The 26932-nt window shown below is 44.3% G+C and overlaps 1 protein-coding gene across 1 annotated transcript in view; it reads right to left on the bottom strand.

The window, feature by feature from the left end:
* Nucleotides 1-23739, bottom strand: part of LOC124516601 (sterol 26-hydroxylase, mitochondrial) — a 33621-nt gene extending 9882 nt beyond the window's left edge. Inside the window, exon 1 of the mRNA XM_047086028.1 lies at nucleotides 23476-23739. Within this exon, the coding sequence (XP_046941984.1) occupies nucleotides 23476-23739 (264 nt within the window). The remainder of the gene's footprint in view (nucleotides 1-23475) is intronic.
* Nucleotides 23740-26932: the final 3193 nt, after the last annotated feature.

A 26932-nucleotide genomic window follows, 5' to 3' on the forward strand; every position in this document is an offset into this window, starting at 1 on the left:
TCCTCTTCCTTCATATTCCTCTTCTCAGTTTACTCGGTGGAACTGAACAAGGATCTATTTATGTAGGAACTTATTTTAGAAAGACACCATAATACTTGCTGAAAGAGTGTGCTATGTCTGTGAACCTACCATTAGGCCGTAACCTGAGCCAGTTAGAGAGCCCCAACGTTCTCAGATAGATCCTGTCCAAATGCCACTTTGCAGAACAGAGTCCCCTAGGGATCATCTTCCAGGATGAATGGGAGGGGTAGCTTCCACCAAGTGAGACTCCAAAGGGGGAGAGTGATGAATTCACTCAACATTTATTTATTGAGCTCATATCCTGTTCCTCCTATACTTATTTAGGGCCTGGGGATACAGCTGTGTGCACAGCAGGAACAGCTACCCTTAGAGAGTTTACATCTCAGTGTATGAGCCACACAGTTGAGAATTTGATTACATATGCTTATAAGTTGCTCCCTAGTTAAGTCTTGTCTCTTCAACTAGATTGAAAATCTTCTAGGTCAGGAATGATGTCATACTTCTTATAATTGCAGTCTTCTTCTTTTTTTAACATTTATTCATTTTTGAAAAGCAGAGAGAGACAGAGCATAAACGGGGGAGGGCTAGAGAGAGAGGGAGACACAGAATCTGAAACAGGCTCCAGGCTCTGAGCTGTCAGCACAGAGCCTGGCACGGGGCTCGAACTCACGGACCGTGAGATCGTGACCTGAGCTGAAGTCAGCCGCTTAACAGACTGAGCCACCCAGGCGCCCCCATACTTCTTAACTACCTCCCATGTTGCCTTGACATACCACTACACACATTTTAGACAATATTTAACAGATGTCAATGAATCAGGTGGAGAAAAAAGTTGCAGACAACACGAAGAATATGAGAGACAAACAGTGACAGACAGAAGCGAGGCGGAGAAGGAGATTCACAAGAAACCAGTAACAGTGGCTCCAAAGGAGTGGGAATTAGTTGTAAAAGCCTGGAAAAATAATCCAAAAAGGAAATTAAGAAAATAATCCCATTTAGAATTGGATCTGTTTTGGACTGAATGTTTGTGTTTCCCCAAAATTCATACGAAGCCCTAGTCCCCCAGTGTGGCTGTATTTAGAGATGGGGCCTCTAAGGAAGTAAGTAAGACTAAATGAGTAATTAAGATTAAATAAGAGTGAGTCCCTGATCCAATAGGATTAGTGTCCTCATAAGAAGAGACATCAGAGAGCATTCTCTCTCTCTCTCTCTGCAAGTACACACCAAGAAAAGGCCATGCGAGGACACAGGGAAAAGGTGGCTGTCTACAAGCCAGGAAGAAAGCTGTCACCAGAAATCAACCTACTGGCACCCTGATCTCAGACTTCCAGCCTCCAGAAGTTAAAGACAATAAATTTATATTGTTTAAGACAGCCGGTCTGTCATATTTTGTTACAGCAGCCAGAGAAAACTAATACAAGCATCCAAAAGAATAGAATACTCAAAAATAAATTTAGCCAAGGAAGTGAAACACTTGTACATTGAAAACTACAAAACATTGCTGAAGGAAACCAAAGAACTAAATAAATGGAAAGATAGCCCATGTTCATGGATATGGAGACTTAATATTGTTAAGATGGCAGTAATCCCCAAAGTGGTCTACAGATGCAATCCAATCTTCACCAAAATGCCAATGACCTTTTCTGCAGAAATGGAAAAAATCAATCCTCAAATTCATACGGAACTGCAAAAGGCCCTGAATAGCCAAAAATATTGAAAAAGAAAAACAAAGTTGGAAGAGTTATACTTCCTAATTTTGAAACTTACTACAAAACTACAATAATCAAAACACTGTGGCAGTAGCATAAGGATACATACATATATAGGCCAATGGACAAGAATTGAGAGTCCACCATCTATGGTGAATTGATTTTTGTAAAGAGTGCCAAGACCATTCAATGTGGGGAAAGAACAGTCTCATCAACAAATGATGCTGGAACGACTAGATAACCAAGTGCAAAAGAATTATGTTGGACTCCTACCTCACTCCATATACAAAAATTAACTCAAAATGGATCAGCAACCTAAATACAAGACCTAAAACCATAAAACTCTTAGAACAAAACATAGAGGCAAATCTTCATGACCTTGGATTTGGCAATGGATTCTTAAATTTGACACTAAAAGCATGAACAATAAAAGAAAAAATAGATAAATAAGACTTCATAAAAAATTTAAAATCTTGTACATCATAGGATATTACCAAGAATGTGAAAAGACAATCTATAGAATGGGAGAAAATATTTGCAAATCATACATCTGATGAGAGTTTAATATCCAGAATATACAAGAGGTCTTAAAGAACTCAACAACAAGAAGGCAGCTCAGTTTTAAAATGGTCAAAGGACTTAACATTTCTCCAAAGGAGAATACAAGTGGCCAATAAGCACATGAAAAGATGTTCAAAATCATTGGTCATAAAGGAAATGCAAATCAACACCACAATAAGATACCATTCCATAACCAGTAGGATGGCTTTAATCCAAAAAACAGAAAATAACAAGTTGTTGGTAAGCATGTGGAGAAACTGAAACCCTTGTACATTGCTGATGGAATTATAAAAATAGTACAGATGCCACAGAAAACCATTTGGCAGGTCCCCAAAAAATTAAACACTGAATTACCATATGATTCAGCAATTCCACTACTAAGTGTATGCCCAAGAGAAATGAAAACATGCCACACAAAAACTTTTACACCAATATTTATAGCAGCATTATTCATAATAACTGAAAGGTGCAAACAACCCAAATGTCATCAATTGATGAACAGATAAGCAAATTGTGGTCTACACATGAAATGGAATATTATTCATCCATAAAAAGGAACAAAGTATGATACATGCTATAACTTGGATGAACCTTAAAAACATGTGCTAAGTCAAAGAAGCCAGACACAAAAGGTCATATACTGTATGGTCCTTTTTATATGATTTATCTGGATAGGCAAATCCATAGAGACAGAAAGCAGATTAACAATTACTGAGGGACAGCAGGACAGAGCAAAAAGGAGAGATTAACTGGTGACAGGGTGTTTTTCTAGGGTATTGAAAAAGTTTTGAAATTAGAATTAGTGATTTCATAACATTCAAAATACACTAAATGCCACTGAATGGTACACTTTAAAATGATGAATTGTATTATGTGAATTCCCTCCCCCCAACAACAAAAAAAAAGCCTAGAAGTTTCTGGTATTTAAAACCTCCAGAGCCTCAGCGAGAACCTGATGTGAACAAAAAATAGCCCCTCAGAAAAGAAAGAACGGAAGGAGGCTGAGGAATGTCCACTTGAGTCAGTTCTTTGGTTCCAAAATTTTTCTCAACTGTAGATCAAGGAGGAAAGAGAACCAGACCAACCTTTCCTTTCCACTGTTAACTCCTAACCCAGGACTAGGGATCAAGCTTTGAGGGATATTTGTTGGTCTGTTTAACTGTTCAGGGAAGAACACAGGGGCAGTCTCTGAGAATGCCCTCTGTTATGCAAAACTACTGTGTTTACAACTTTCTTAGAGGGCAATTTGTCAGGCAATACATGTCAAAGCCCAGAACAAAATCTTTTACCCAATAATTCCATTTTAGGGGTTTATTCTAAAGATGGGCATGATATTTAGTGATAGATATATCAAAGCTTTTACACATAAAAAAATCTAAATATATAACAATAAATCAGCAAATTCTGGTGAAGCCATACAAAAGAACACTAGTCAGCCATTTAAAACTGCTATAGGTGTACTTGTTGATATAGAAAGGTATGCATATTTATTAATTAATTTGTTTTCAAATACTTGAGTGGTTTTTTGTTTAATGTTTATTTATTTTTGAGAGAGACAGAGAGGCAGAGCTCAAGCAGGGGAGGGGCAGAGGGAGAGGGAGACACAGAATCTGAAGCAGGCTCCAGGTTCTGAGCTGTCAGCACTGAGCCCGACGCGGAGCTCGAACTCACGAACCACGAGATCATGACCTGAGCAGAAGTTAGACGCTTAACTGACTGAGACACCCGGGCACCCCCATTTGTTTATTTTTTAAAGTTTATTTATTTATTTTATTTTTGAGAGAGAGAGAGAGAGAGAGAGAGAGAGAGAGAGAAGTTGGTTCTCATGAACTGTGAGATCATGACCTGAGCCAAAATCAAGAGTCGGACACTTAACTGACTGAGCCACCCAGGGACCCCAAAAGGTATGCACATTTATTTTTAATAAAGGGCATCTACAAAAGAGTATATGGTATAGTTTCATTAAAAAATATATATATACACACATATATATACGTATATATACATACATACATATACTGATGACACATGGAGGAAAATGTAGAAACCTATTCACCAAGGATTAGCAAACAGGGATAATGCTTACTTACCACTAAGATTATGTGTGTATTTATGTACTTGTTTCACAAATGTTTATGAAGCACCTATGTGTACAAGGCACTGTGACATGTGCAGGGTTTGGGAATTATGGGAGATTTGGATTTTCTTCTTTTTGTGTCTGTATACTTTTCTGATTTCTCTACAACAAACACATATTTATATATGCAGAATAATGTTTAATATTCTGCAAATTACTTCAGCCACACTGAAATGACATTTTCTCTTACAGGTGGTACGTAGTCAAAAACTATTAGCACATAACTCATATTTATGTGATTTTTCCAAAAAACAAGAGAAATTTTTGCAGGAAGAAAGTGCCTGTTCATTGTCATGTGTTTTTATCTCATCCACAGCTGGCAGTATCAGTTGAAGGGTCAGGGACTGCTTGGCAGGAGATTTTGTTCTAGTTCCAGCCCCAACACTAATGGGCTTTGTCACTTTGTTGGGGGATAGCTCCACCATGGCACCCTCCCGACTGTGAGACTCTGCCTGTACTCATATACACGGAGGCTTGAACCCAGCCTTCCCTGAGTCTTCAGAGTTCAATGCCCTGTGACACCACCCACCCCAGGACACGAGAGGACAGAAATCCTACAAGGAGCCACCACAAAGCTACCCAGCACTTGACTCCCTGTGTCCCCTAGGAGGCTGTCAGGAGACCAACAGATTCTCCTCTGGGTTTAGATGAGGTGTGTGCTTTCTGCCCTATCCCCTTCAGAAAAGAGCTGCAGAAAATAAAACCATCTAGCTGAAGTCTAGAAGGGGCACCTCAACATATCCCACAACTCACACTGCAATCATCCGGCCCCTTTAGTTTCAGGGCTGTCCTTTTGCATGTGTGGGACAGGGATCTCGGCGAGCTGGCACCTTTGGCTGATTCTTCTTTTCACTGTCTCTCTCTCTTTTTTTTAATGTTTATTTTAGAGAGAGAGAGACAGAGCGTGAGGGTGGAGGACAGAGAGAGACAGAGACACAGAATCCAAAGCGGGCTCCAGGCTCTGAGCTGTCAGCACAGAGCCCAACACGGGGCTTGAACTCACAAGCCATGAGATCATGACCCGAGCTGAAGTCCAACGTTTATCCAACTGAGCCACCCAGGCACCCTGTCCCTCTCTATGTAAGTAATAAACTGTCTAAATCTAAATGTGGCCTGCTGTATCTTTTCCAGAAAAATCTGTTATGTCTTGGCTTTGCCTTGTCTAACATGTGAACTCGATACTTTTGGTTCCCAATATGGTGCTGGTAAAGTTATAATGGCCTTTTAGAGAACTGGGACCACATGGTCAGGTTCAGAGATAAAGTAGAACCCATGATCTAGTAGCACGTGCTCTGACCTAAGTGTGTGTTGGGGGGCAGAGAAGGGTCCTCCCACCAGCGGATGGCATGGACCAAGCAGGGTAGGAGAGGTAAGGCAGGCAGGGCCGAGTAGCAGCGGTCTTCCCACAGTCCTATATCCACTCTGTCAGTAAATGGCCACTGAAAATTGAAAGTAAATGCAAAACTGTCTTTCCAGTGGAGGTGCCCCCCACCCCCATGCCGCCCCTTGTCCCCCGCCCCCTGGAATCCCTGACCTTCCAGCCACTACCCACCTCCTGAAGTGCCTGTGTTAAACCCTTTGGTCTGTGTTTCTGTAAAGTGTGGGACAGCAAAGACAAAACAAAAGGGAAAGTGATTTTGTGATTCTGAGTGAGAGACTCATGAGCCAACTCCTCCTACATACAAAATGTATGATGGGTTTCAAAATGTTTCACTGACAGCGTTCCTAGACTGTTAGGAAAATTCCTCTGAGGTCCAAACTTTTCATTGTATAACCATGTCTTGTTGGTTGGCAAGTTGAAGGTCCCAGTAGGAGTGATGAGTAAGATTCAGAGTCAGCTTGCCAAGTAGTTTTGGAAACAACGTTGGTAGAGTGACAGGGTGTAATCCCCCTGGCAGTCAAAGAAAAAACTGCTGTCTTTTACCACCTAAAAAGCAGTATATTCCTGATATGAAAGTTGCACCTATAGAAGGAACCATACTATCAAGGGTGTCACCCCACTGCTCCTGACAGATTGACTACATGGGGTTTTTTAACTCTCTTCACCAAAGCTGATAAGGTCATGGCATCCTTTTAGGAAAAAGACCGTGAGACCCTACAGGCCAACTAGCAAAGTGTGCAATAGGATCCTGGTAGGCAGTAACAAGCCTGGTTGATGTATTTAGTGACAAGGGGATAGGAGTCCTTGACCATGGTCCCCGAGAGCCCTGATGAGTTGTGTTGGTTTTTATTTTATTTTATTTTACTTTATATTTTATTTTATTACTTTATTTTATTTTATTATTTTTAAATGTTTATTTATTTTTGAGAGAGAGTGTGCACAAGCAGGGGAGGGGCAGAGAGAGAGGGAGACACAGAATTTGAGATCATGACCGGAGCCAAAGTTGGATGCTTAACCGACTGAACCATCAGGTGCCCCAAGTTGTGTTGGTTTTTCGAAAAAAAAGGGAGAGCGTCCCATAAAATGTTTAAAAACATTCCGTGGTTGTTCCTTACCCATCTGTATTACTAAGGAAAGGAAAACTGTTTCCATTAGACAGGTGGCTGTGGCTACAGATAAAATACTCCCTGGTCATCAGTTCGTCAAAGATATACTGAATGTATTGTGGGAATAAATGTGTTAAATACATGTAATATTCCTCTAAACTGTAAGGGATGTTTTCAGTGGGGAAACGCCATGATTAGAGCAGTGGTAGTGGGTTGAGTGGACCACCAGGAGTCCACCTTGTTCTCTGGGTTCAGTCATGCGGTGTCAGTAAAGTAGTATGGGATTCCAAGGAAAGGGAAGGGGTGGAAAGGAAGATCACTGTCTTGATCAAAGAACTAGTACGGACAAACATGCTTAAGGAAACAATCCAGGGGTGTCTGGCTGGTTCAGTTGGAAGAGGTGCAACTTTGGGCGTAGAGATTACTAAGATAGATAGATCGATAGATCGGTAGATAGATAGACAATCCAACAGTACAAACTGCTCTTCCACTGCGGCCAGTCAGCCCTCATGAGACATGTGAGCTACACGTGTCAGTGACTGACATTACACAGACTGAGACCAGTGGTAAAATTATGTGGCCACTAGACAATGGTTCCTTAGGGTTTTGGACATGGCACTTGCCTGACCTCACCACCCAGAATATCCCAACTGAGAGACAATTACTGGCTTGATATTGAGCGCTAATGCACACTGAGACGGACACGGCAAAGTGCTGTTCTACCTGATGTCCCGTGGGAAACGAGAACATCAGGTGGGTGCTGCCTGACAAGCATCCCTGATTATGTGGCTGCAGTACATCCAGAAAATAGCACACCAGCCATTAAGTGGTTAGTCGCCCTCTAGATGTGTTGACTCAGATGCAGGGTCTATGCCAACACCTCAGATTTCTTGGGGGCTTACCTTCACTGAAGTTACTGACAATGCCTGGGCCTGGTTCATGGATAGATCAGCTCAGTTGGGGGCCATGGGGTGTCCTGGGGTGATGCTGCCATATACCGCCCAAAGAAAATTGTCTAAAACTATGCACGGAAAGGAGAACGCTCGCTGTTGTGAGCTGTGCTACTTGCTCTGGAAAAGACCTCCCCAAATACACCCTGTTACATTTTCGCTGACTCATGAGCATGTGGGCTGATGCCTGGCAGTGGAATGCCTGGATGAACAAGTCTCAGCCTCTTTGGCAATGATCATCATGGCAGCAGATCACACAAGACCCATACCCTCTGTTCATGACCCGGAGGGATGCCCGTGGCAAAGGTTTCCTTGGATCAACGTGGGTGAAATCAGCAAGCTGAGGAGACCTGTGATACAAATGTAAGGACTGTAGCCATCCAGACAGTCTGCTGCACAGGGCATGGTACTCCATCCACGGGAGCCCCCAAACAAGGCATAGTGACCGCAGTATGTGAAGCCAAAGAAGGTGGCAAATATGCCCATACCGCCAGCTAGACATTCCAGTGGTAAAAGAAATTTGGGGGTTCATAGTGAGGGGTATTGGACCTGGCCTGCCCTACCAAACAGACTGTACAGGTCCCCTACCATCCTCTTGAGGGTACCATCGGACATTGATTGTAGCAGACACCTCTTCAAAGTATGACACTACCGTCTCCATCTGCACAGCACGAGGGGCACACTATTCAAAGACCCTTCGATGGACAGTGCTATACATTTGGTTTCCCAAGGGCATCCATTCAAACAATGGCTCCCACTTGAAGTAAAAAGGACCCAGCAGTGGCAGCTGCGTGGAACATTCACTGAACCTTCCATGCCTCGTATCATCCCCAGGAAGCCAGTGCCACTGAAACATGGAGTGGACTCTTAAAGGAGAAACTGAAAAAGATAACTGGATAACCCAGCCTCAGCTCCCAGTGGATGACACACCTAAGAAAGTCAGTTTGGAATATTTATGTGACAATTCACCAGGAGGGTATCTGCCATTTCAACAGAATTCTTCATTGTGAGATTGGAGAGCCAGGAAGGGGCCCGAGATAGGCTGTAAGAGACCCGAGCTGCATAATTAACTCTTCTCATTCCCCCATTTTTCTTCCCACACCTACCCCCTTGGAAAACTAACAGCTACTTTGCAAGTAGCGAGAAGAGTCATGGAGTAAGCTATCCTAACCTGGTGCTTCTTTCGCCATCACTTCTGCTTGCCGCTCTTGGGCAGTAATAGATATGGACGGTAATGGCCATGAATATGAGGTTTCAGCTCCCAAGATGGCCCCGATGTGGGGATGGGAGATGTTCTAGAATGGTAGGAGGTATACAAGGAAGAAATCACTGAGGCACCTCAGGAGAGAGCAGGGCTCATGTGAGGGTTAGGACACACAGGAGGATTGGGACAAAAAAGTGAAGGGACTGCTAAGAGGTTGTCACATTGTACACATGGGTGTGGGGAGAGGAATACCTCTGGCTTGTGGGAGATAAGGGGTCATCCCCGGGAAGTTGGAGGTGCAGGGAGGGACTATTAATCTCTCTCTCTCTCTCTCTCTCTCTCTCTCTCTCTCTCTCTCTCAGCCCCTATCTACAGACAAGGTGGCATCTAACTGACATGTGGCCAAGTTAACTCAGACCACCACCGCCCTCAACTTGACCGCTGGCCAAATAGAATCTCAATCTAAAAACTCTTAGAAACCTCCCAAGGGCCAGTGATTTCAGAAATGGTCAGCCTCCAATAAAGATAACAGGACAAGATTAACCTTCTGGACAGTGATCTGGTCTCTTTAGCTTCATCCTGTTACTGTTGGCCTCTTGTTCATTTGTCATAGGCTGCTCCAAACCCTTCAGCACGGGTGGTAATAGGCAACCGTAATGCCCGGCACTTCCGCGGGGTTGGCTGAGGTGGGGTGTGCGTGGTTGCAACTCCGGTTGCCCTTGGATGGGGCGCCTGGCTGCAGTATATACTCCAAACAGGCCTAATCAACCTACAGGGAGTCACGGTTGTGGTGACTCTCATCCAATACTGCCAAAGACAGATTTGGTAGGCGCTCCCGTCAGTAGAACTGGAATATTTATCTGATGGGGTATTTACATCCCTGCAAATTCTGGGATATGTGAAGGGTCAGGGTTGAACGGTGGAGCAGCCCAGTACCTATCTATGCACACAGAGACTTGAGCCATAGCTTATGAGTTTTGGCAGAACACTTTGCCATCTTCCTGGGACATGGAAGAACGTCTGTGAGGAGTTGCAATAAGGCCCGCACCCACTCACCTCCTTCTCTCACTAGGGAGGTTGTCATGAAACAGTTTCTCATCACCTCCCAGGTTCCGATGAAGTGTGGGGTTTCTGCCCACCCCCACTCAGACAAGAGCTGCAGAACATAAAACCCTTTGGCTGCAGTCTAGAAGGAACGCCTCAGCAACGGGATACCCCATAACTCACGCTGCACTCATCTGGTGGGAAAAGTTTCAGTGTCGTCTTTTTGAATGTGCGGGACAAGGTTCATGGGGAGCCGGCACCTTTGCCTTACTCTTCCTTTCACTATTTAGCAATAAAATGTCTAAATCTAACAGTGGCTTGTTGTATCTTTGCTGATTAAATCAGTCCGGCCTTGGCTTTGCCTTTTCTTGCTTGACATTTCCTCATCAGTCAAATAAGAGAATTCTATTAGTAGTTGATCTCAAAGAGGTGCCCTGTGGCTACACACATGTTAAGGTGAATAACCCAAGGCAGGCCATAATGGCAATTACCAATACACAGATATAATGCCTAAAACGTACTAACCCACCTCAAGGCAAAGGCTGGTAACCTGGGGTGTGCAGACAGGCTCAGGGGTGGGGGACGGAAAACTGAAATTCTATTCAATATGTGGTAAACAGACTCGTTTTTTGTTGTTGCAAAGTGCCATAGCTTTCAGATGTTTAAAAGGTTGTGATAGAGATTCTCTCCTTACCAGATTCTGCTCAGGCTCTTCCCAGCCCTCTTCTTAACTGGGCCTCGGCTGGGGCCTAGAAAGACTTGAACTCATGGACATAGTTTTTAACAGCTCAGAGTAGCCTCCATAGGATGACCTTCATTCCGAGGATAAAGGCCCCTTAAAGTGCCGCCCTGAGGGGTGCCTGAGTGGCTCAGTCGGTGAAGCGTCTGCTTTTGGCTCAGGTCACGATCTCACAGTTTGTGAGTTCCAGCCCTGCATCGGGCTCTGTACTGACAGCCCAGAGCTTGAAGCCTGCTCGGATTCTGTGTCTCCCTCTCTCTCTGTCCCTCCCCTGCTTGCACTCTAAAGAACTTCCTGTTTGTTCTGGCTGACACCTAAAGATAAGGCCCCTGTCCAGTCTCTGAGGAAGCACAGGAGTCCTGCTGAGAAGCACCAGTTAACTAACCATGAGTTTCACATGGACCAGCTGCCCCCCTTCCTGCCTTTTGTAATTTTTCATTTCCCTGACTCTGCTCAAGGGCCTGCCATCCTGCTCCCCGCTCTCTCCCTCTTTTAAAAGACATAGTCACCCCTGCCCACACCAGAATGGAGTTTATCTCCTTCCCCTCCTGACAGCCACTACTGAATAAAACCTGTTTTCACCACTCTAACTCATGTCCGTTATGCTTACCTTTGACAGCTGTGGGCACCTTGAAAACTCGAAAGCAACACTGAGCCGAAAAGCAGAAACTACACAAACCTCCCTCAACCGAGGAGTGGAGGAACACATTGTGGCATATCCCCACCGTGGAATATTAGTCAGCCATAAAAAGGAACAAAGTACTGATGCTCACGTGCTACAACATGGATGAACCGTGAAGACGTCATGCTAACTGGAGGAAGCTTTTCACAGTAGAGCACGTATTCAATGAGCCCATTTATACGAAGTATCCAGAACAGGCAAATCCACAGAGGCAGAGGATAGATTAATGGTTGCCAGGGGCTGATGAGGGAATGAGGCCCCAGCGGTGCTAAAGAGCACGAGGTTTCCTTCCAGGGCAACGGAAACATTTGAAAATTGATGTGGTAATGGTTACACAAGTCTGCGAATATACTAAAAGCCGTTTAGTTGTTCATCAGGGTGGATTCTATGGCATGCGATTATATCTCAAAAAAGCTGTTACAAGAAAAAAAACAAAACACTAAAATCTCCCCTGGAAAAAAGTGATACCGCATTGCAAGGTTCTATTTTCCTACTTAGTGGCCTGTTTAGTTTAGTGACTGGTAGACTCCTTAGGGAGGCTCTCAGCACGGCAAAAACTAAAAACAAAAAACAAAACAAACAAACAAAAAACACAACAAACACTCAAACAGCAAGTAAATAGCGCCAAGGACAAAAGTAAACTCACAAACCTCACGTACTGTTTTGCCAGTGTCCCTAAACCTGCCCCTAAAAGTTGGCAGGCCATCAGTTGGATAAACAGAGGGAGAGAGGTAACTCTAGGCACGGGCCACTCCTTTGCCTACACTGGCAGAAAGAAGGCCCACTCAGGGTCAAAGGTGAAGAGGAACCCCGCTGGGACCGTCATGTCTCAGTGCTGTCAAAGTGTCATGGAGAATTTAGCCCAACCCCCTCACACAAGTGGAATTCACATTTCCGGGAGACAGAAGGTGCTAAATAATTAACAGCATTCCCAGGTTCTCCTAGCTCTCAACCTTGCCTTGAACGATCTCCTCCAAGACCAGACCAGCCCAGGGGCACTATTTGGACTTAGGATGAGCAGGATTACTTTATTTGTTATTATGAATATTTTAATGTGGAGAGTTAAAGAAAATAACATTATAAATGCACATGCACCCACGCACTCAAATGAAGAGAACTGTTAATATTTGTCATATTTGCTTCAAATCTTTTTCCAAAAGGAAAATATTTCCAAGTTCCCTTCTTGTCCTTCCCTTTGCCCTCCCTCCCCAGGACAACCACTATCCTGAATCGGAAATGTATCCTTTCTGTCAACATTTATATAATTTTATTGTATATATAGGTGTCCAGTGATAGCTTATAGTATTTTTGTGTGGTTTTTAATTTACAGAAATAGTATTCTTTTTTTTTTTAATTTTTTTTCAACGTTTTTAATTTATTTTTGGGACAGAGAGAGACAGAGCATGAACGGGGGAGGGGCAGAGAGAGAGGGAGACACAGAATCGGAAACAGGCTCCAGGCTCTGAGCCATCAGCCCAGAGCCCGACGCGGGGCTCGAACTCACGGACCGCGAGATCGTGACCTGGCTGATGTCGGACGCTTAACCGACTGCGCCACCCAGGCGCCCCCAGAAATAGTATTCCACTGTACCTATCATTCTATATTCAACCTTGCTGTTTTGGGACTTTTGGTTTTTTGTTTATTTTTTAAGTAGGCTTCATGCCCAGTGCGGAGCCCAAGGCGGGGCTCGAACTCACGATCCTGAGACCAAGACCTGAGCTGAGATTAAGAATCGGACGCTTAACCGACTGAGCCACCCAGGTGTCCTTCCACCTTGTTTTTGAGTTCTTTATTGATACATTAAGAGCTTGTGCATTTATTATAACTGTTGTATATTGTTCCATTGTATGACTATATCACAATTTATTTATCCTGCTTATGGGTATTTAACAGGTTTCTGAATTTTTGATTTTACAAACAAAGCCGCAAAAAAAATGTTGTGCATGCGTGTAGCCCTTACTTCAATCATCATAAAAATGTCTGGTTTTATGCAAGAAGACAGAACTGTCACAAGTTACTAAGACATGTACCAGACCATAGGACAGTAAGAATTTCCCTCTGATTTTGCACTCGTAGAGAAACAACGGGCTGAGGATACAGGGTGATCCATGAAAAAGCATTGCCTGGGACACCCTCAGAGAGGCCGTCAGGGAAATAGAAACACTGCCCACCCCCCACTTACACCCCTCACACACCCAGAGGAAAACCGCAGTATGTTGAGGGCACTCTGACCACAAACTGGACGAGTCTCAGGTGAAACAATGAGGGCGTTCAAAGAACAAGGACTGCATGATCAGCAGGTGACGCAGAACTAGAAAGAAGATGTAGGCAGACAGGTGGAAATCGAAAGTAAGGACCCAGAGCCAAACAAGGGTACAAGAGAAAAGGCCATCGGAAGACCTCAAAATATCATGCGAGACCAGGAAGCACTTGGTCAGCCTTGCATTTATCTCCTGCTTTCCATTCTTTGGCTCTCGTGTTTTTTTAAAAAAAAATTAATAGGTAATACACACATGCACACTGTTAAAATTCAAAACAGTGAAAAAGTAAACAAAAGGACCCAAAAGTTGGCAAACTGTGCCTGGGCAGGGTGATGCCAGAGAAAACCTGGTGGAGGTCCAGAGCAGTCCTGCCATAAAAGATAAGACTTCCTCCTAACTCTCATCTTCAGACTCCAAGAAACCATCACACAGAGGCAATCATTATTGCCGATTCCTTGTGTGTCCTCCCAGAGATATTTCATGCACCTGCTAAACACATATATGCATGTATATCTCACATTCCCCCTTCATCCACAGATGATGGCATATAATACCATTTTGGGTCTCACTTTCTTCCCATCTCTTAGCAAGCAATTACATTAATACCCATAGAGCTGCCCCTGTTCTTTTTGGTGGTTGCATAAATTCCACCAGATGAAGACACTATAATCAATTAGACCCTTAACGGGACATGTAAGTGTAAGTCATTCTAATCTTTCCCAATCAGAAATCCTGCTACTTTGAATATTCGGTAGTCTCTTTGACCACAGAATTTTATCTGTAAGATAAAAATTCTAACAGTGCAGTTGCTAAGGTGGTATGATTCACACTTTTGACCTTAATACCCGGTTTCAGTTCCCAACCCTGAGGCTTAAAGGCAGTACATCCAATTTTGCCATAGTCTCAAGGACTACCATAATGTCTTCCAGATGAGACTGAAAGCCAAAAAAAGGTAACTAGAGGACAATCTCCGAAGGGCTGGATGGTAACATGAGTACTGGGACAGAAAATCCATCTAATCAATGGTATTAGCCAAACTGAAGAAAGAATGTGTTAACAGAATGGGAGGGGTCGTTACAAAACCCAGAAGAGGGAAGTCAAACAGCGAGAATTTGGCAGCATTTATCTTTCAAGAGAGAGATACTTAATCTAATGGACAGGCACCAGAGAAGCACATTCAACCAGGTTTCTCCAAGGCCTAGATGAAATTTCCTTCCGTACAATTCCACTCCTTTAGTTCTGGGGTCTCTGCATACTAAGCAGTCCACTAATGTAGGTACTACTTTTTCTCCCTAGGTACCTGGATCCTAGGAAGAGCGGGCAGTGGATTAAAGACGGCCACAGATTCTTTGACATCCTTCCCATTAAGAGGTGAGGTCTACATCTTCTCCTCTAGAATCTAGGTGGGCTCTGTACCTGCTCTGATGGGTAGAATACAGTAGAAATGACGCTGCGCCAGGTTTCAGGCCCAGGCCTTAAGAAACTGGCAACTTCCACTTTCTTTCCCTTGGAACATTCACTTTGGGGAAAGCCAGGACCCCATAAGAAGTCTGATCATCCAGAGACCACCATGGTGTAAGGAAGCCCAAACTAGCCACATGGAAAGAGAGAGAGATGCTTAGCTGATCTGGTCAAACCAGGCCAGGCACCAAACATGCAACTGAAGAAGCCATCTTGGAAATTCCAGTCCCAGGAGATGTGACATAGGGAAACACTGAGGAAGCCATGGAAACAAATTTAGTTTCTGAACAGAAACATGGCCCCACTCGAGCCATCCCAGCCATATCCAGCCATTCAAACCGAAGCCCTGCTCCCTTGGGAAGCTGAGATAAGTCACTTCTGATGTGCACTGCCCAAATTCCTGACCCACAAAATCATGAGTGTACCAAAATGTTGTTTTAAGCCATTATATTTTGGGATAGCTTGGGATGCTATTTTGGGATGCAGCAACAGATCATTAGAATAGGGGGTTTCTATGTGATGGAGTATTATGATTCCCGAGAGGGCTGACTTCTTCAGTAAATAAACCGGGGGCACTCCAGTCCACAATTTGTTTCTGTGGGTTTGGCCAATGTTGGTCAGTCCCTAATAGTCTGCCCATGTTCAATTTGCTGATAAAATATAGTTTCTGAACTCGAAAAGTTGAGACCTGAACGGTGAGGCTTAGTCGGCCCACCGCCCTTACTGTCTTTTCACTCGATCTTATGTCAAACCCAGACCAAAGAGCTAAGGAGAGTCTCACAAAGTTTACCACCTGATGGAACCACTGCTTGGTACCACTAACAGCTCTTTGGCTGGTACATGACATTTATTTATTTATTTTTTTATCAAACATTACTAAGAACCTTCCCTGTACCAAGGACTGTATCTGGCACTGGAGGGCACAGAGGTGGGAAAGACACAGGCCCAGCCCTCAGAACTTACCAGCCCAGCCTCTAAGCCATATAAACAGGTGATGGCATGAAACATGTGCCACATAAACATATCAAGCAAATATTAACAGATCTAAAGGGAGAAACAGGGAGCAATACAGTAACAGTAGTGGAAACTGATACCCCACTTTCATCAGTGGACAGACCACCGAGACAGAAAATCAATAAGGAAATATTGGCCTTAAGTGACACAATAGACCGGATGGACTTAAGAGATATATACAGAACATTCCATCCAAATGCAGCAGGATACACATTCTTCTCAAGTGAACATGAAACATTCTCCAGGCTAGATCACATGATAGGCCACAAAACAAGTCTTAACAAATTTAAGAAGAGTAAAATCGTATGGAGGATCTTTTCTCACCACAGTGGTATGAAACTAGAAATCAATTACAAAAAAAGAAACACCTGGAAAATTCATAAATATGTGGAGATTAAACAACATGCTACTGAATAATCGTGGGGTCAAAGAAGAGATCAGAAGAGAAAATCAAAAAAATATCTAAAGACAAATGAAAATGGAAAATACAGCATATCAAAACGGAAAGGGAGAAGGGGTGCCTGGGAAAAGGAGGCTGGGGCCTTGAACATCCCTGTGAGGAGTTCAATGCTGATTCCCCAGGTCCTGTGGAGATTCCTGAGCAGGGGAACCAAACATGCTTTAGGGACACTGACGCAGCAGCGGTACATGCATAAGACTGAGCTGAAAACACACCAAGCAGGAGGGGGCGCCCAGACCCCATCCCTTCCCACAGTCGCCATGGGGCTGTTCATGCTGCCAGCCAAGCCACAGCCAAGCAGGGAGGCTGACCTGGTGCCGGAGCTGCCAGAGCTGGAAACGATATGTCTTCTGCATTGGGCAGAACAAAGCCTGCCACGTTCAGAAGGTCCCAGGTCATCTGGCCTTTGATGCTGATATCAGTGGAGAGCGGGATTGCAGGCTTCAGGGAAAGGGCGGGGTGGGGGGGGGGGGAAGAGTGGTAAAAGCCATAATTTATGGAGTGCAGCAAAAGTAATTCTAAGAGAGAAGTTCGGAGTGATAAATGCCTACATTATGAAACAAGAAAGATCTCAGATAAGCAACCTAACTTTACACCTCAAGAAACTAGGAAAGGAATAACAAACTAACCCCAAAGTTAATAGAAAGGAGAAAATAACAAAGATCAGGGTGGAAATAAATAGAAACTAAAAAGGCAATAGAAAATATCCATGAAAATCTGACTAAAAAATGGGCAGAAAATCCATATAGATATTTTTCCACAGAAAACATACAAGTGGCCAACAGGTACGTGAAAAGATGCCCAACATCAAAAATCATCAGGGAAATGCAAATCAAAACCACAATGAGATATCACCTCATACCTGTTAAGATGGACATCAAAAGAATAAGAAACAACAAGTGTTGGTGAGGATGTGGAGAAAAGGGAACCTTTGTGCACTCTCAGTGGGAATGCAAACTGGTGCAGCCACTGTGGGAAACAGTGTGGAGGTTCCTCAAAAAATTACAAATAAAACTACTCTTGGGGCAGCTGGGTGGCTCAGTCGATTGAACATCTGACTTTGGCCCAGGTCATGATCTCATGGTTCACGAGTTCGAGCCCCACGTTGGGCTCTGTGCTGACAGCTCAGAGCCTGGAGCCTGCTTCCGATTCTGTGTCTTCCTCTCCCTGCCCCTCCCCTGCTTGCTCTCTCTCTCTCTCTCTCTCTCTCTCTCTCAAAAATAAATAAAAATATTTTTTAAAAAACAAAAGAACAAACAAACAAACAAAAACAAAACTACCCTATGATCCAGCAATTCTACTGTGGGTATTTATTTAAAGAAAACAAAAACACTAACTCAAAAAGATATAAGCACCCCCAAGTGCGCTGCAGCATTATTTACAATAGCCAAGACCTGTCCACTGATGAATGAATTGATAAATTGTACTATAGGGGCGCCTGGGTGGCTCAGTGGGTTAAGTGTCGGACTGCGGCTCAGGTCATGGGTTCGTGGGTTCGAGCCCCACATCGGGCTCTGTACTGACAGCTCAGAGCCTGGAGCCTGCTTTGGATTTTGTGTCTCCCTCTCTCTCTGCCCCTCTCTCTCTCAGGCTGTCTGTCTGTCTCTCTCTCAAAAATAAACATTAAAAAATTTTTTAATTAAGAAAAAAGAAATTGTGGTATATATACAGTGGAACATTATTCAGCCACACAAAAGAAGGAAATCTTGCCACTTAGGACAACATGGATTGACCCTGAGGGCATTATGTTAAGTGAAATAAATCAGAGAGAGACAAATTTTGACTGATCCTTCTCTTCCATGTGAAATCTAAAAACAAGACAAACCCAAACCGAACTCATAGATATAGAGAACAGATCGGTGGTTGCCAGAGGAGGCGGGTGGGAGTAGGGAAAATGGGTGAAGGGGGTCAAAAGGCAAAAAAGTGCAGACAGAAAATAAGTGAGTCCCGGGGATGTCATGTTCAGCATGGTGGCTATAATTATTAGTACACTATTGTATATTTAAAAGTTCCTGGGGCGCCTGGGTGGCGCAGTCGGTTAAGCGTCCAACTTCAGCCAGGTCACGATCTCGCGGTCCGTGAGTTCGAGCCCCGCGTCGGGCTCTGGGCTGATGGCTCGGAGCCTGGAGCCTGTTTCCGATTCTGTGTCTCCCTCTCTCTCTGCCCCTACCCCGTTCATGCTCTGTCTCTCTCTGTCCCCCAAAAAATAAATAAACGTTGAAAAAAAAAATTAAAAAAAAAAAATTAAAAAAAAAAAAAAAAAGTTCCTAAGAGGGGCGCCTGGGTGGCGCAGTCGGTTGGGCGTCCGACTTCAGCCAGGTCACGATCTCGCGGTCCGTGAGTTCGAGCCCCGCGTCAGGCTCTGGGCTGATGGCTCAGAGCCTGGAGCCTGTTTCCGATTCTGTGTCTCCCTCTCTCTCTGCCCCTCCCCCGTTCATGCTCTGTCTCTCTCTGTCCCAAAAATAAATAAACGTTGGAAAAAAAAATTTAAAAAAAAAATAAAAGTTCCTAAGAGAGTAGATCCCTTTTTTATGTTTTAAAATTTATTTTTGAGGGTGGGGGAGGGGCAGAGAGAATGGGAGAGAGAGAGGATCCGAAGTGGGTTCTGCACTGGTAGTAGCAAGATCATGACCTGAGCTGAAGTTGGATGCTCGACTGAGCCACCCAGGCACCCCTCTTCCGGTTATTATTTGCATCCCTCTAGTGGCTAATGATATAGATCATTTTTCCATGTGCTTTTAAGCCATTTATATACCTTCTTTGGAGAAATGCCTATTCCAATACTGCTTTCATTTAAAAAATTGAGTTAGTTATTTGATTATTGAACTGTATAAGTTCTTATATATTCTGGACCCAAGTTCTTTATCAGATACATGATTTGCAAATATTTCCTCCCATTCTATGGACTGTCTTTTCACTTTCTTTTTTTTTTTATTATTAATTTATTTTCAATTTAGTTAACATACAGTGTCGTTTTGGCTTCAGGAGTAGAATCCAGTCATTCGTCTCTTACATATGACACCCAGTGCTCATCCTGAAAAGTACTCACCTTAATTCCCATCCCCCATTTAATCCACCCCCCACCCCCTCCTTCAGCAACCCTCAGTTTGTCCTCTGTATTTAAGAGTCTCTAAGAGAGATCTTAAGAGTTACCACAGGAGGGGTACCTGGGTGGCTCAGTCGGTTAAGCGTCTGACTCCTGATCTCAGCTCAGGTCATGATCTCACAGTTCATGGATTAGAGCCCCTCACTGGACTCCGAGTTGACAGTGTGGAGTCTGCTTGGGATTCTCTCTCTCCCTCTCTCTCTGCCCCTCCGCCGCTCATGCTCTCTAAATTAATTAATTAAAATAAATACACTTTTTAAAAAAAGAAAAGAAAAAAATTGTAACTATAAAAAAAGAGAGGGGCACTTGAGTTGCTCAGTCAGTTAAGCATCTGACTCTTGATTTCAGCTCAGGGCATGATCCCACACTTCATGAGTTTGAACCTCATGTCAGGTTCTGGGCTGATAGTGTGGAGCCTGCTTGCGATTCTCTCTCTCCTTTCCTCTCTGCCCCTACTCCGCTCACTCTCTCTATCTCAAAAATAAATAAATAGAGAGAGAGAGAGAGAGAGAGAGAGAGAAACATGACACATGAAATGACAATTATGGGCACAAGGCAAAGTGGGGCACATGAAGGCAGTCTGCAATAAGAGCTACAGAACAGATGACTGATCTCACCAGTCTCTGGGTCCCCATCTTTGAAAGACATCAACTTAACATAAGTTTACATATAAATTTAACATACGTTCACATTTCATTTTTCTAGCACTCTTGATATTATTTTCTTTAAGAAAGAGAAGGGAACTGCATTTATGGACTAGCACGATTTTCACATGTCCCAGTCCCTACTCCACTCCCTTAAGTCCTACAATGCTCTCCTGAGCTGACTTTATTATTTTTGTGTGTGATATGCAGTTTCGACCCGACAGTCGAGGGTGCCGAGGGGATATTATGGTCAGCTGCCTTTATATCAACTTCAACTGCTCTGCTTTGTGCAGCACTCACCTGGTTGAGGTGGGAGGGACCCCAACCCCAGCTTTAGAGGTGAGCCTACATGTGTCTAAGCTAATTAGAGTATGTCAATGGCCACTATGATGGGTTCAGAGACAGGCAATTAACCCAGGCCAGTCAACTAACTTTTGCAAGGCAGCAGAGCCAAGAGAACTGCAGAAAAGCAAAACTATAGCTTTGATGATCTCATCAATCTCTAGACCAGGCTATATAGCTGTAGGGCATTCAACTATTAGACTTTTTGGTTATATGAACCAATAAAGCTACTTTATCGTTTAAGCCACTGTGAGAGGCAACCAAACAAATCTGAAATGATACAAAGTGGGTCACTGAAATGTATCCTCCTTCTCAATAGGGGTATTAACAGGGTTTTATAGATGCGCAGGCTTTCACTCTTTATTAACTCACACCAGTCACATGTAGTGGGAAGGGCTAGTATAATTTCCACCAGTGCCCTGGGAAGGTTCATGTGACTCCAGATCTCTGGGATACAGGGCAGGAGCCAGGGGACTCTCCAAAATCCTAGCCCTGGCTGCTCCTTTAAAAGGCTACACATTCCTGGGGCGCCTGGATGGCTTAGTCAGTTAAGCATCCTACTTCCGGCTCAGGTCATGATCTCCCAGTTTGTGAGTTAGAGCCCTGGGAGAATCCTCCCTTCGGATTCTGTGTCTCTCCCGCGCTCTCTCTCTCAAAAATAAATAAACACTAAAAAAAATAATAATAATAATAAAAGGCTACACATTCCTGGCTTTCTTCTCTTCCTCCTCCACCTCCTAGGGTGGTCTAGAATTTCTTTGGTAGTTACTGCTCTAGAGATAATCCTCAGCAAAACCTTCCAGTAAACTCTCCCTATGAAATGAGGAGGAATCCTTAGTCGCCACCCTTGGGGCATTCACTGGGCCTCTCCTATTTCTAGAGGTTAAATCAAGCAGGAAAAGTTTACAGAACTCTGGTTTCTCAGCTTACTTGGTATCTTAAAGCTGAGCCCAGAAGGAATGATGTTTTAAACCAGCTCTATGTGTCTTGTGACCTGCCCACCAAATCTAAGAAACAAGAGCTAAGCACTTCAAGCACTTCAAGCCCTCATAGCCATTTTCACCCTCATCCTCAACTCCCTGTCCAGCTTTGTCTGGAGGGTGCCTCAGATACTGCCACACCCGATCCTTTGTCCTCAGAGGCCCTCTCTACCAATCCTGTTTAATCCATCCTACTGCACACACCATAACCTCGACAGTGCCCCCTAGAGGCCATCTTCACCCCGTGCCTGCTCAAGAGCCCACCATGGCCCCTCGGAGGAACCAGGGCCCTTTGTCTGACCTTCATGGCCCTCCTCAAAGACCTGTCCTATCCCCAGTGCCCAGAGCTCTTCTGAGTTTCTGACTACTGCCCAGCACAGGGACATGGTAACCAGCCTGTTCACCAGCCCGGCCAAAGGCCTGCCCACTCTTCCTGCCAATCACTGATGACCACACATGTGCCTGGAGAGCAAATAAATGAATCAAAGGTGCCACCCAATCCCCAACCCTGGGCAGGCTTCTCCTCTCAGGGCACTCAAGTTCTCTGCCTCAAATTAGCTGTTTATTGATCTGTTCACTTCCCTCTCTCCCTCTTCCCCCAAAGGAGCATATAAACCCTAGGGTATAAGCTTCCAGCTCAGCACTGAGGGCACTGGTCACCTCTCAATGAATCCCAGCACTTGGAAACATGCCTGGAGCAGAGTGGACGTGTTTATATTTTTTCATAGTCATTAGGAAGACAGATCTGAGGTGAATCTGTTCAGTTCATTTCCTAAAACTCTTCCACCTTAGCCAACATCGGGTTTTCCCATCTCTGTCCATCCAGAGTGGGTTATCTGCCTCCATGTGCATTTCACTGAATAAACTCTTCTTACTGGATTCCTTAATTTAAACAAATGTTCCTTTTCCTTAATGTCTATGATTTTGCTTTCACTCGAGAAGTGACATTTTTCTCTCTGTGGGAAAATCTATCCTGCGAATTGCTTGACGACCATAATCCTCCAGAATCCATTTCCTTTGGAAGAAGTCTGTGGTCGCCAACATCACCACACAAGTAAACAGTCGTTGTGCCACATCTGGCAGCTTGTACCCTTACATTACCAAGTAATGTTACCAAGACAGTTCTCTCCTCTTTCAACCCCTGTTCATTTTATTTAAAAAAAAAAATTTAATGTTTATTTTTAAGAGAGAGAGAGAGGCAGAGTGCAAGCAGGGGAGGGGCAGAGAGAGAGGGAGACCCTGAATCCAAAGCAGTCTCCAGGCTCCCAGCTGTCAGTACAGAGCCCAGCAAGAGATTCACACCCACGAACCCAGAGGTCATGACCTGAGCTGAAGTCAGGTGCTTAACTCTCTGAGCCACCCAGGCACCCCTACCCCTGTTCATTCCAAACCTGGTCTCCCAAGTCCCCTCTTCCCTGGTGCCCTCCTGATTCATACCACTCCGGGACCTATTCATTTCGGTTCACAGGGTTCTGTCTACCCTTCGCACATAATCCCTACAGATTTCCAGTCTATGACCATAGCTCCAGTCGGTCCTGAGCTAAATTCTCGTGTCCTTCACTTTTGGTCCAACGTGTCCCCATCTCCAGCTTCTTTATCCTTGTGCTCACCCCCACCCCCCAGTCGCGAGCCCCCACCCTCTCCCCCGCCCCGCCCCCGCCCCGCTCGGTTACCTGGAGCTTGTGTAAGTGCAGAACGTAGCCTTGCACTAACAGCTGGAAGAAACTGCGCAGCTGCCCCGGCCCCGGAATCTCCTCCAGGGTCCGCAGCCTCCGGTCGCCAGGCCCGTTTCCAGGAGTCTCGGCGGTGGCCGAGACGGCGGCGGGGATCGCGGCCTTGGCTCTGGCCCCGTGCGGGCAAAGGCCAGGGAGGGCCACCCGCGTCCCCAGCAGCGCCCACCGCAGCCTCGCGCCCCTCAACGCAGCCACGCGATCCATAGCCCGCGCCGCCCGCGTCTTTGGACCGCGAGTGAAGAGCGCCTGGAACCCGCTCAGAGATCAATCCCAAGGGGGCGGGGTCAAGGCGCCAGCCGCCGGGTAGGCCGGGCGCAGGCTGGCCAGGCCCCTTACCGCTCACTTTCCCTCGCGGTCCTGAGTCTCTCCAACAGGACCTAACCGACTCACAGAAGCCACCTCCTCCAGCCGTGAGCCTGAGGCCCGGGGGAGGGGCCGGCCCACGCCGCCGCGGAGGCTGTCCCGGGGGATATACGGAGACCGCCCGAGCCCCGACCGTGGCCGCCAATGCCACGACTCCCCACCTTGCTCTCTCGCGGACTCTCAGCGAGAACTTGAAGTTCTCTGGACGGTACTTTGGTTCGCAGTGGAACAAAGTTCTCGGAAGCCCCACCCAGTGAGTGAGACTGGCCGTCGTCTGACCTGCGGGTTGGCCACCCCAGGGCGCCATCGCCCCAGCTGTCCTCCCTTCCCCGGGAGCTGGAACAGGCTGCTGAGATTAAACCGGCCACTGGCTTTTCCTATGCGCCCGCTGGTTGTCCGAGCGCCCAGCCACTAAGAGAAAAGAGAAGAAAAGAAAGAAAGAAAAGAAAACCCGTCCCAAATCCAAGGTCATCTGATTCCTGGAGGGTGAAAGCCAAACTGGCAAACAAATTTAAATATTAAGGGGTTGTTAATGCAATTCTACCCACCCCCCAACCCCCAACGCGCGCACACACACTCCTGAATCTGACAAGGCAGCGTTTTTCAAAGTGCAGGTTGAGCCCAGATTTAGTGACTGCAACCAGAATTATTTTTTTAATAAGATAAAAAAGAATAAAGCAGTATAGAAAATACTGCCAATAAGAAAGATTATTGTTTCATGAATCCTTTTTTTCACATATATTCAAAGTATATTGAAAAGTTACTTCTATTTCAAAACGTTAAAAACATGGCTTGTATAAATATAAAATAAACACAGATCAAAGATTATGCAACCCATTAGTGAGAGAACCAGCAGGATGGTAAGACTTGTTCTAAGAACACTGGAAGAATTGTCTTTTTTTTTTTTTTCTTTTTTATAAAGAGCCAGAAGGAGAAAGGGCACATTAGGTTCAAAGGGGCAACAATTAGAGGGTCAGCTAAGGTGGCTACATGTGGATTTATTTTTATTTATCCCTTTAGGGGACATAAAGTTTCTTCAATCTGCGACTGAAAATCTTTCATCAGTTTGGGAGTTTTTCTGACATTATCTGGTCAAACATTTCTTCTACCCTAATCTGTTTTTCCATTTCTCTCCTAGGACTTCAGATTATACATATGTTAGACCTTCTGACTGATCCTTCTTGTCTTTTACCCACTTTTCTACATTTTTAAAATCCTTTTTTCTCTTCTAGCTCATTAATTCTCTATTCAGCTGTGTCTAACCTACCGTTCAATATGCCCATTGAATTCTTTTTAATGTTTATTTATTTTTGACGGGGAGAGAGAGAGAGAGAGACATAACGCGAGCTGGGGAGGGCAGAGAAAGGGAGACACAGAATCCAAAGCAGGCTCCAGGCTCTGATCTGTCAGCACAGAGCCCGACTCAGGCACCTCACCACTGATTCTTGATTTTGGCTTAGGTCGTGATCTCAAGGTATGTGAGATTGAGCCCCACGCAGGGCTCCACGGTGAGGGCAGAGCCTGCTTGGGATTCTCTCTCTGTGTCTCTCTTTCTGTCCCTCCACTCCTCAATAAATAAATAAACTTTTAAAAATGTTATTTATTTATTTATTTATTTATTTATTTATTTTTCTATTTATTTATTTATTTATTCATTCTAGTGTTTTATTTTGAGAGAGAGCAAGAGAACAAGTAGAAGAGATGTCAGCACAGAGCCTGACTTGGGGCTTGATCCCATGAACTGTGAGATCATGACCTGAGCCAAAATCAAGAATCGGTGGTGGGGTATCTTAATGGACTGAGCCACCAGGCACCCCTTAATTTTTTTTTTACTTTATTTCATTTTATTTCATTTCATTTCATTTTTTATAATTTATTTATTTATTTTTAAATTTCATCCAAGTTAGCATATAGTGCAACAATGATTTTAGGAGTAGATTCCTTAATGCCCTTTACCCATTTAACCCATCTCTCCCTCCCACAACCCCTCCAGCAACCCTCTGTTTGTTCTCCATATTTAAGAGTCTCTTATGTTTTGTCCCCCTCCCTGTTTTTATATTATTTTTGCTTCCCTTTCCTTATGTTCATCTGTTTTGTATCTTAAAGTACTCATATGAGTGAAGTCATAAGATATTTGTCTTTCTCTGACTAATTTCTCTTAGCATAATACCTTCTAGTTCCATCCACATAGTTGCAAATGATAAGATTTCACTCTTTTTGACTGCCAAGTAATTATCCATTGTATATATATATATACCACATCTTTATCCATTCATTTGTTGATGGGCATTCGGGCTCTTTCCATACTTTGGATACTGTTGATAGGGCTGCTATAAACACTGGGGTGCATGTGCCCCTTTGAAACAGCACACCTGTATCCCTTGGATAAATACCTAATAATGCAATTGCTGGGTCATAGGGTAGTTCTATTTTTGATTTTTTGAGGACCCTCCATACTGGTTTCCAGAGTGGCTGCACCAGTTTGTATTCCCACCAACAACACAAAAGAGATCCTCTTTCTCCGCATCCTCGCCAACATCTGTTGTTGCCTGAATTGTTCATGTTAGCCATTCTGACAAGTGTGAGGTGGTATCTCATTGTGGTTTTGATTTGTATTTCCCTGATGATGAGTGATGTTGAGCATTTTTTCATGTGTCAGCTGACCATCTTGATGTCTTCTTTGGAAAAGTGTCTATTCATGTCTTTTGTCCATTTCTTCACTGGATTATTTGTTTTTTGGGTGTTGAGTTTCCTAAGTTCTTTATAGATTTTGGATACTAACCCTTTGTCTGGTATGTCGTTTGCAAATATCTTCTCCCATTCCATCGGTTGCCTTTTAGTTTTGCTGATTGTTTCCTTCACTGTGCAGAATATTTTTATTTATTTTTATTTTTTTTAATGTTTATTTATTTTTGAGACAGAGACAGGATGCGAGTGGGTTAGGGGCAGAGAGAGAGGGAGACACAGAATCCAAATCAGGCTCCAGGCTCCAAGCTGTCAGCACAGAGCCCGAGATGGGGCTCGAACTCACGAG

The sequence above is a fragment of the Lynx rufus genome, unplaced genomic scaffold (assembly GCF_022079265.1).
Source record: "Lynx rufus isolate CCGP_SWC_20201006 ecotype Redwood Valley unplaced genomic scaffold, mLynRuf1.p SCAF_2, whole genome shotgun sequence".
In the NCBI taxonomy this organism is placed as follows: domain Eukaryota; kingdom Metazoa; phylum Chordata; class Mammalia; order Carnivora; family Felidae; genus Lynx; species Lynx rufus.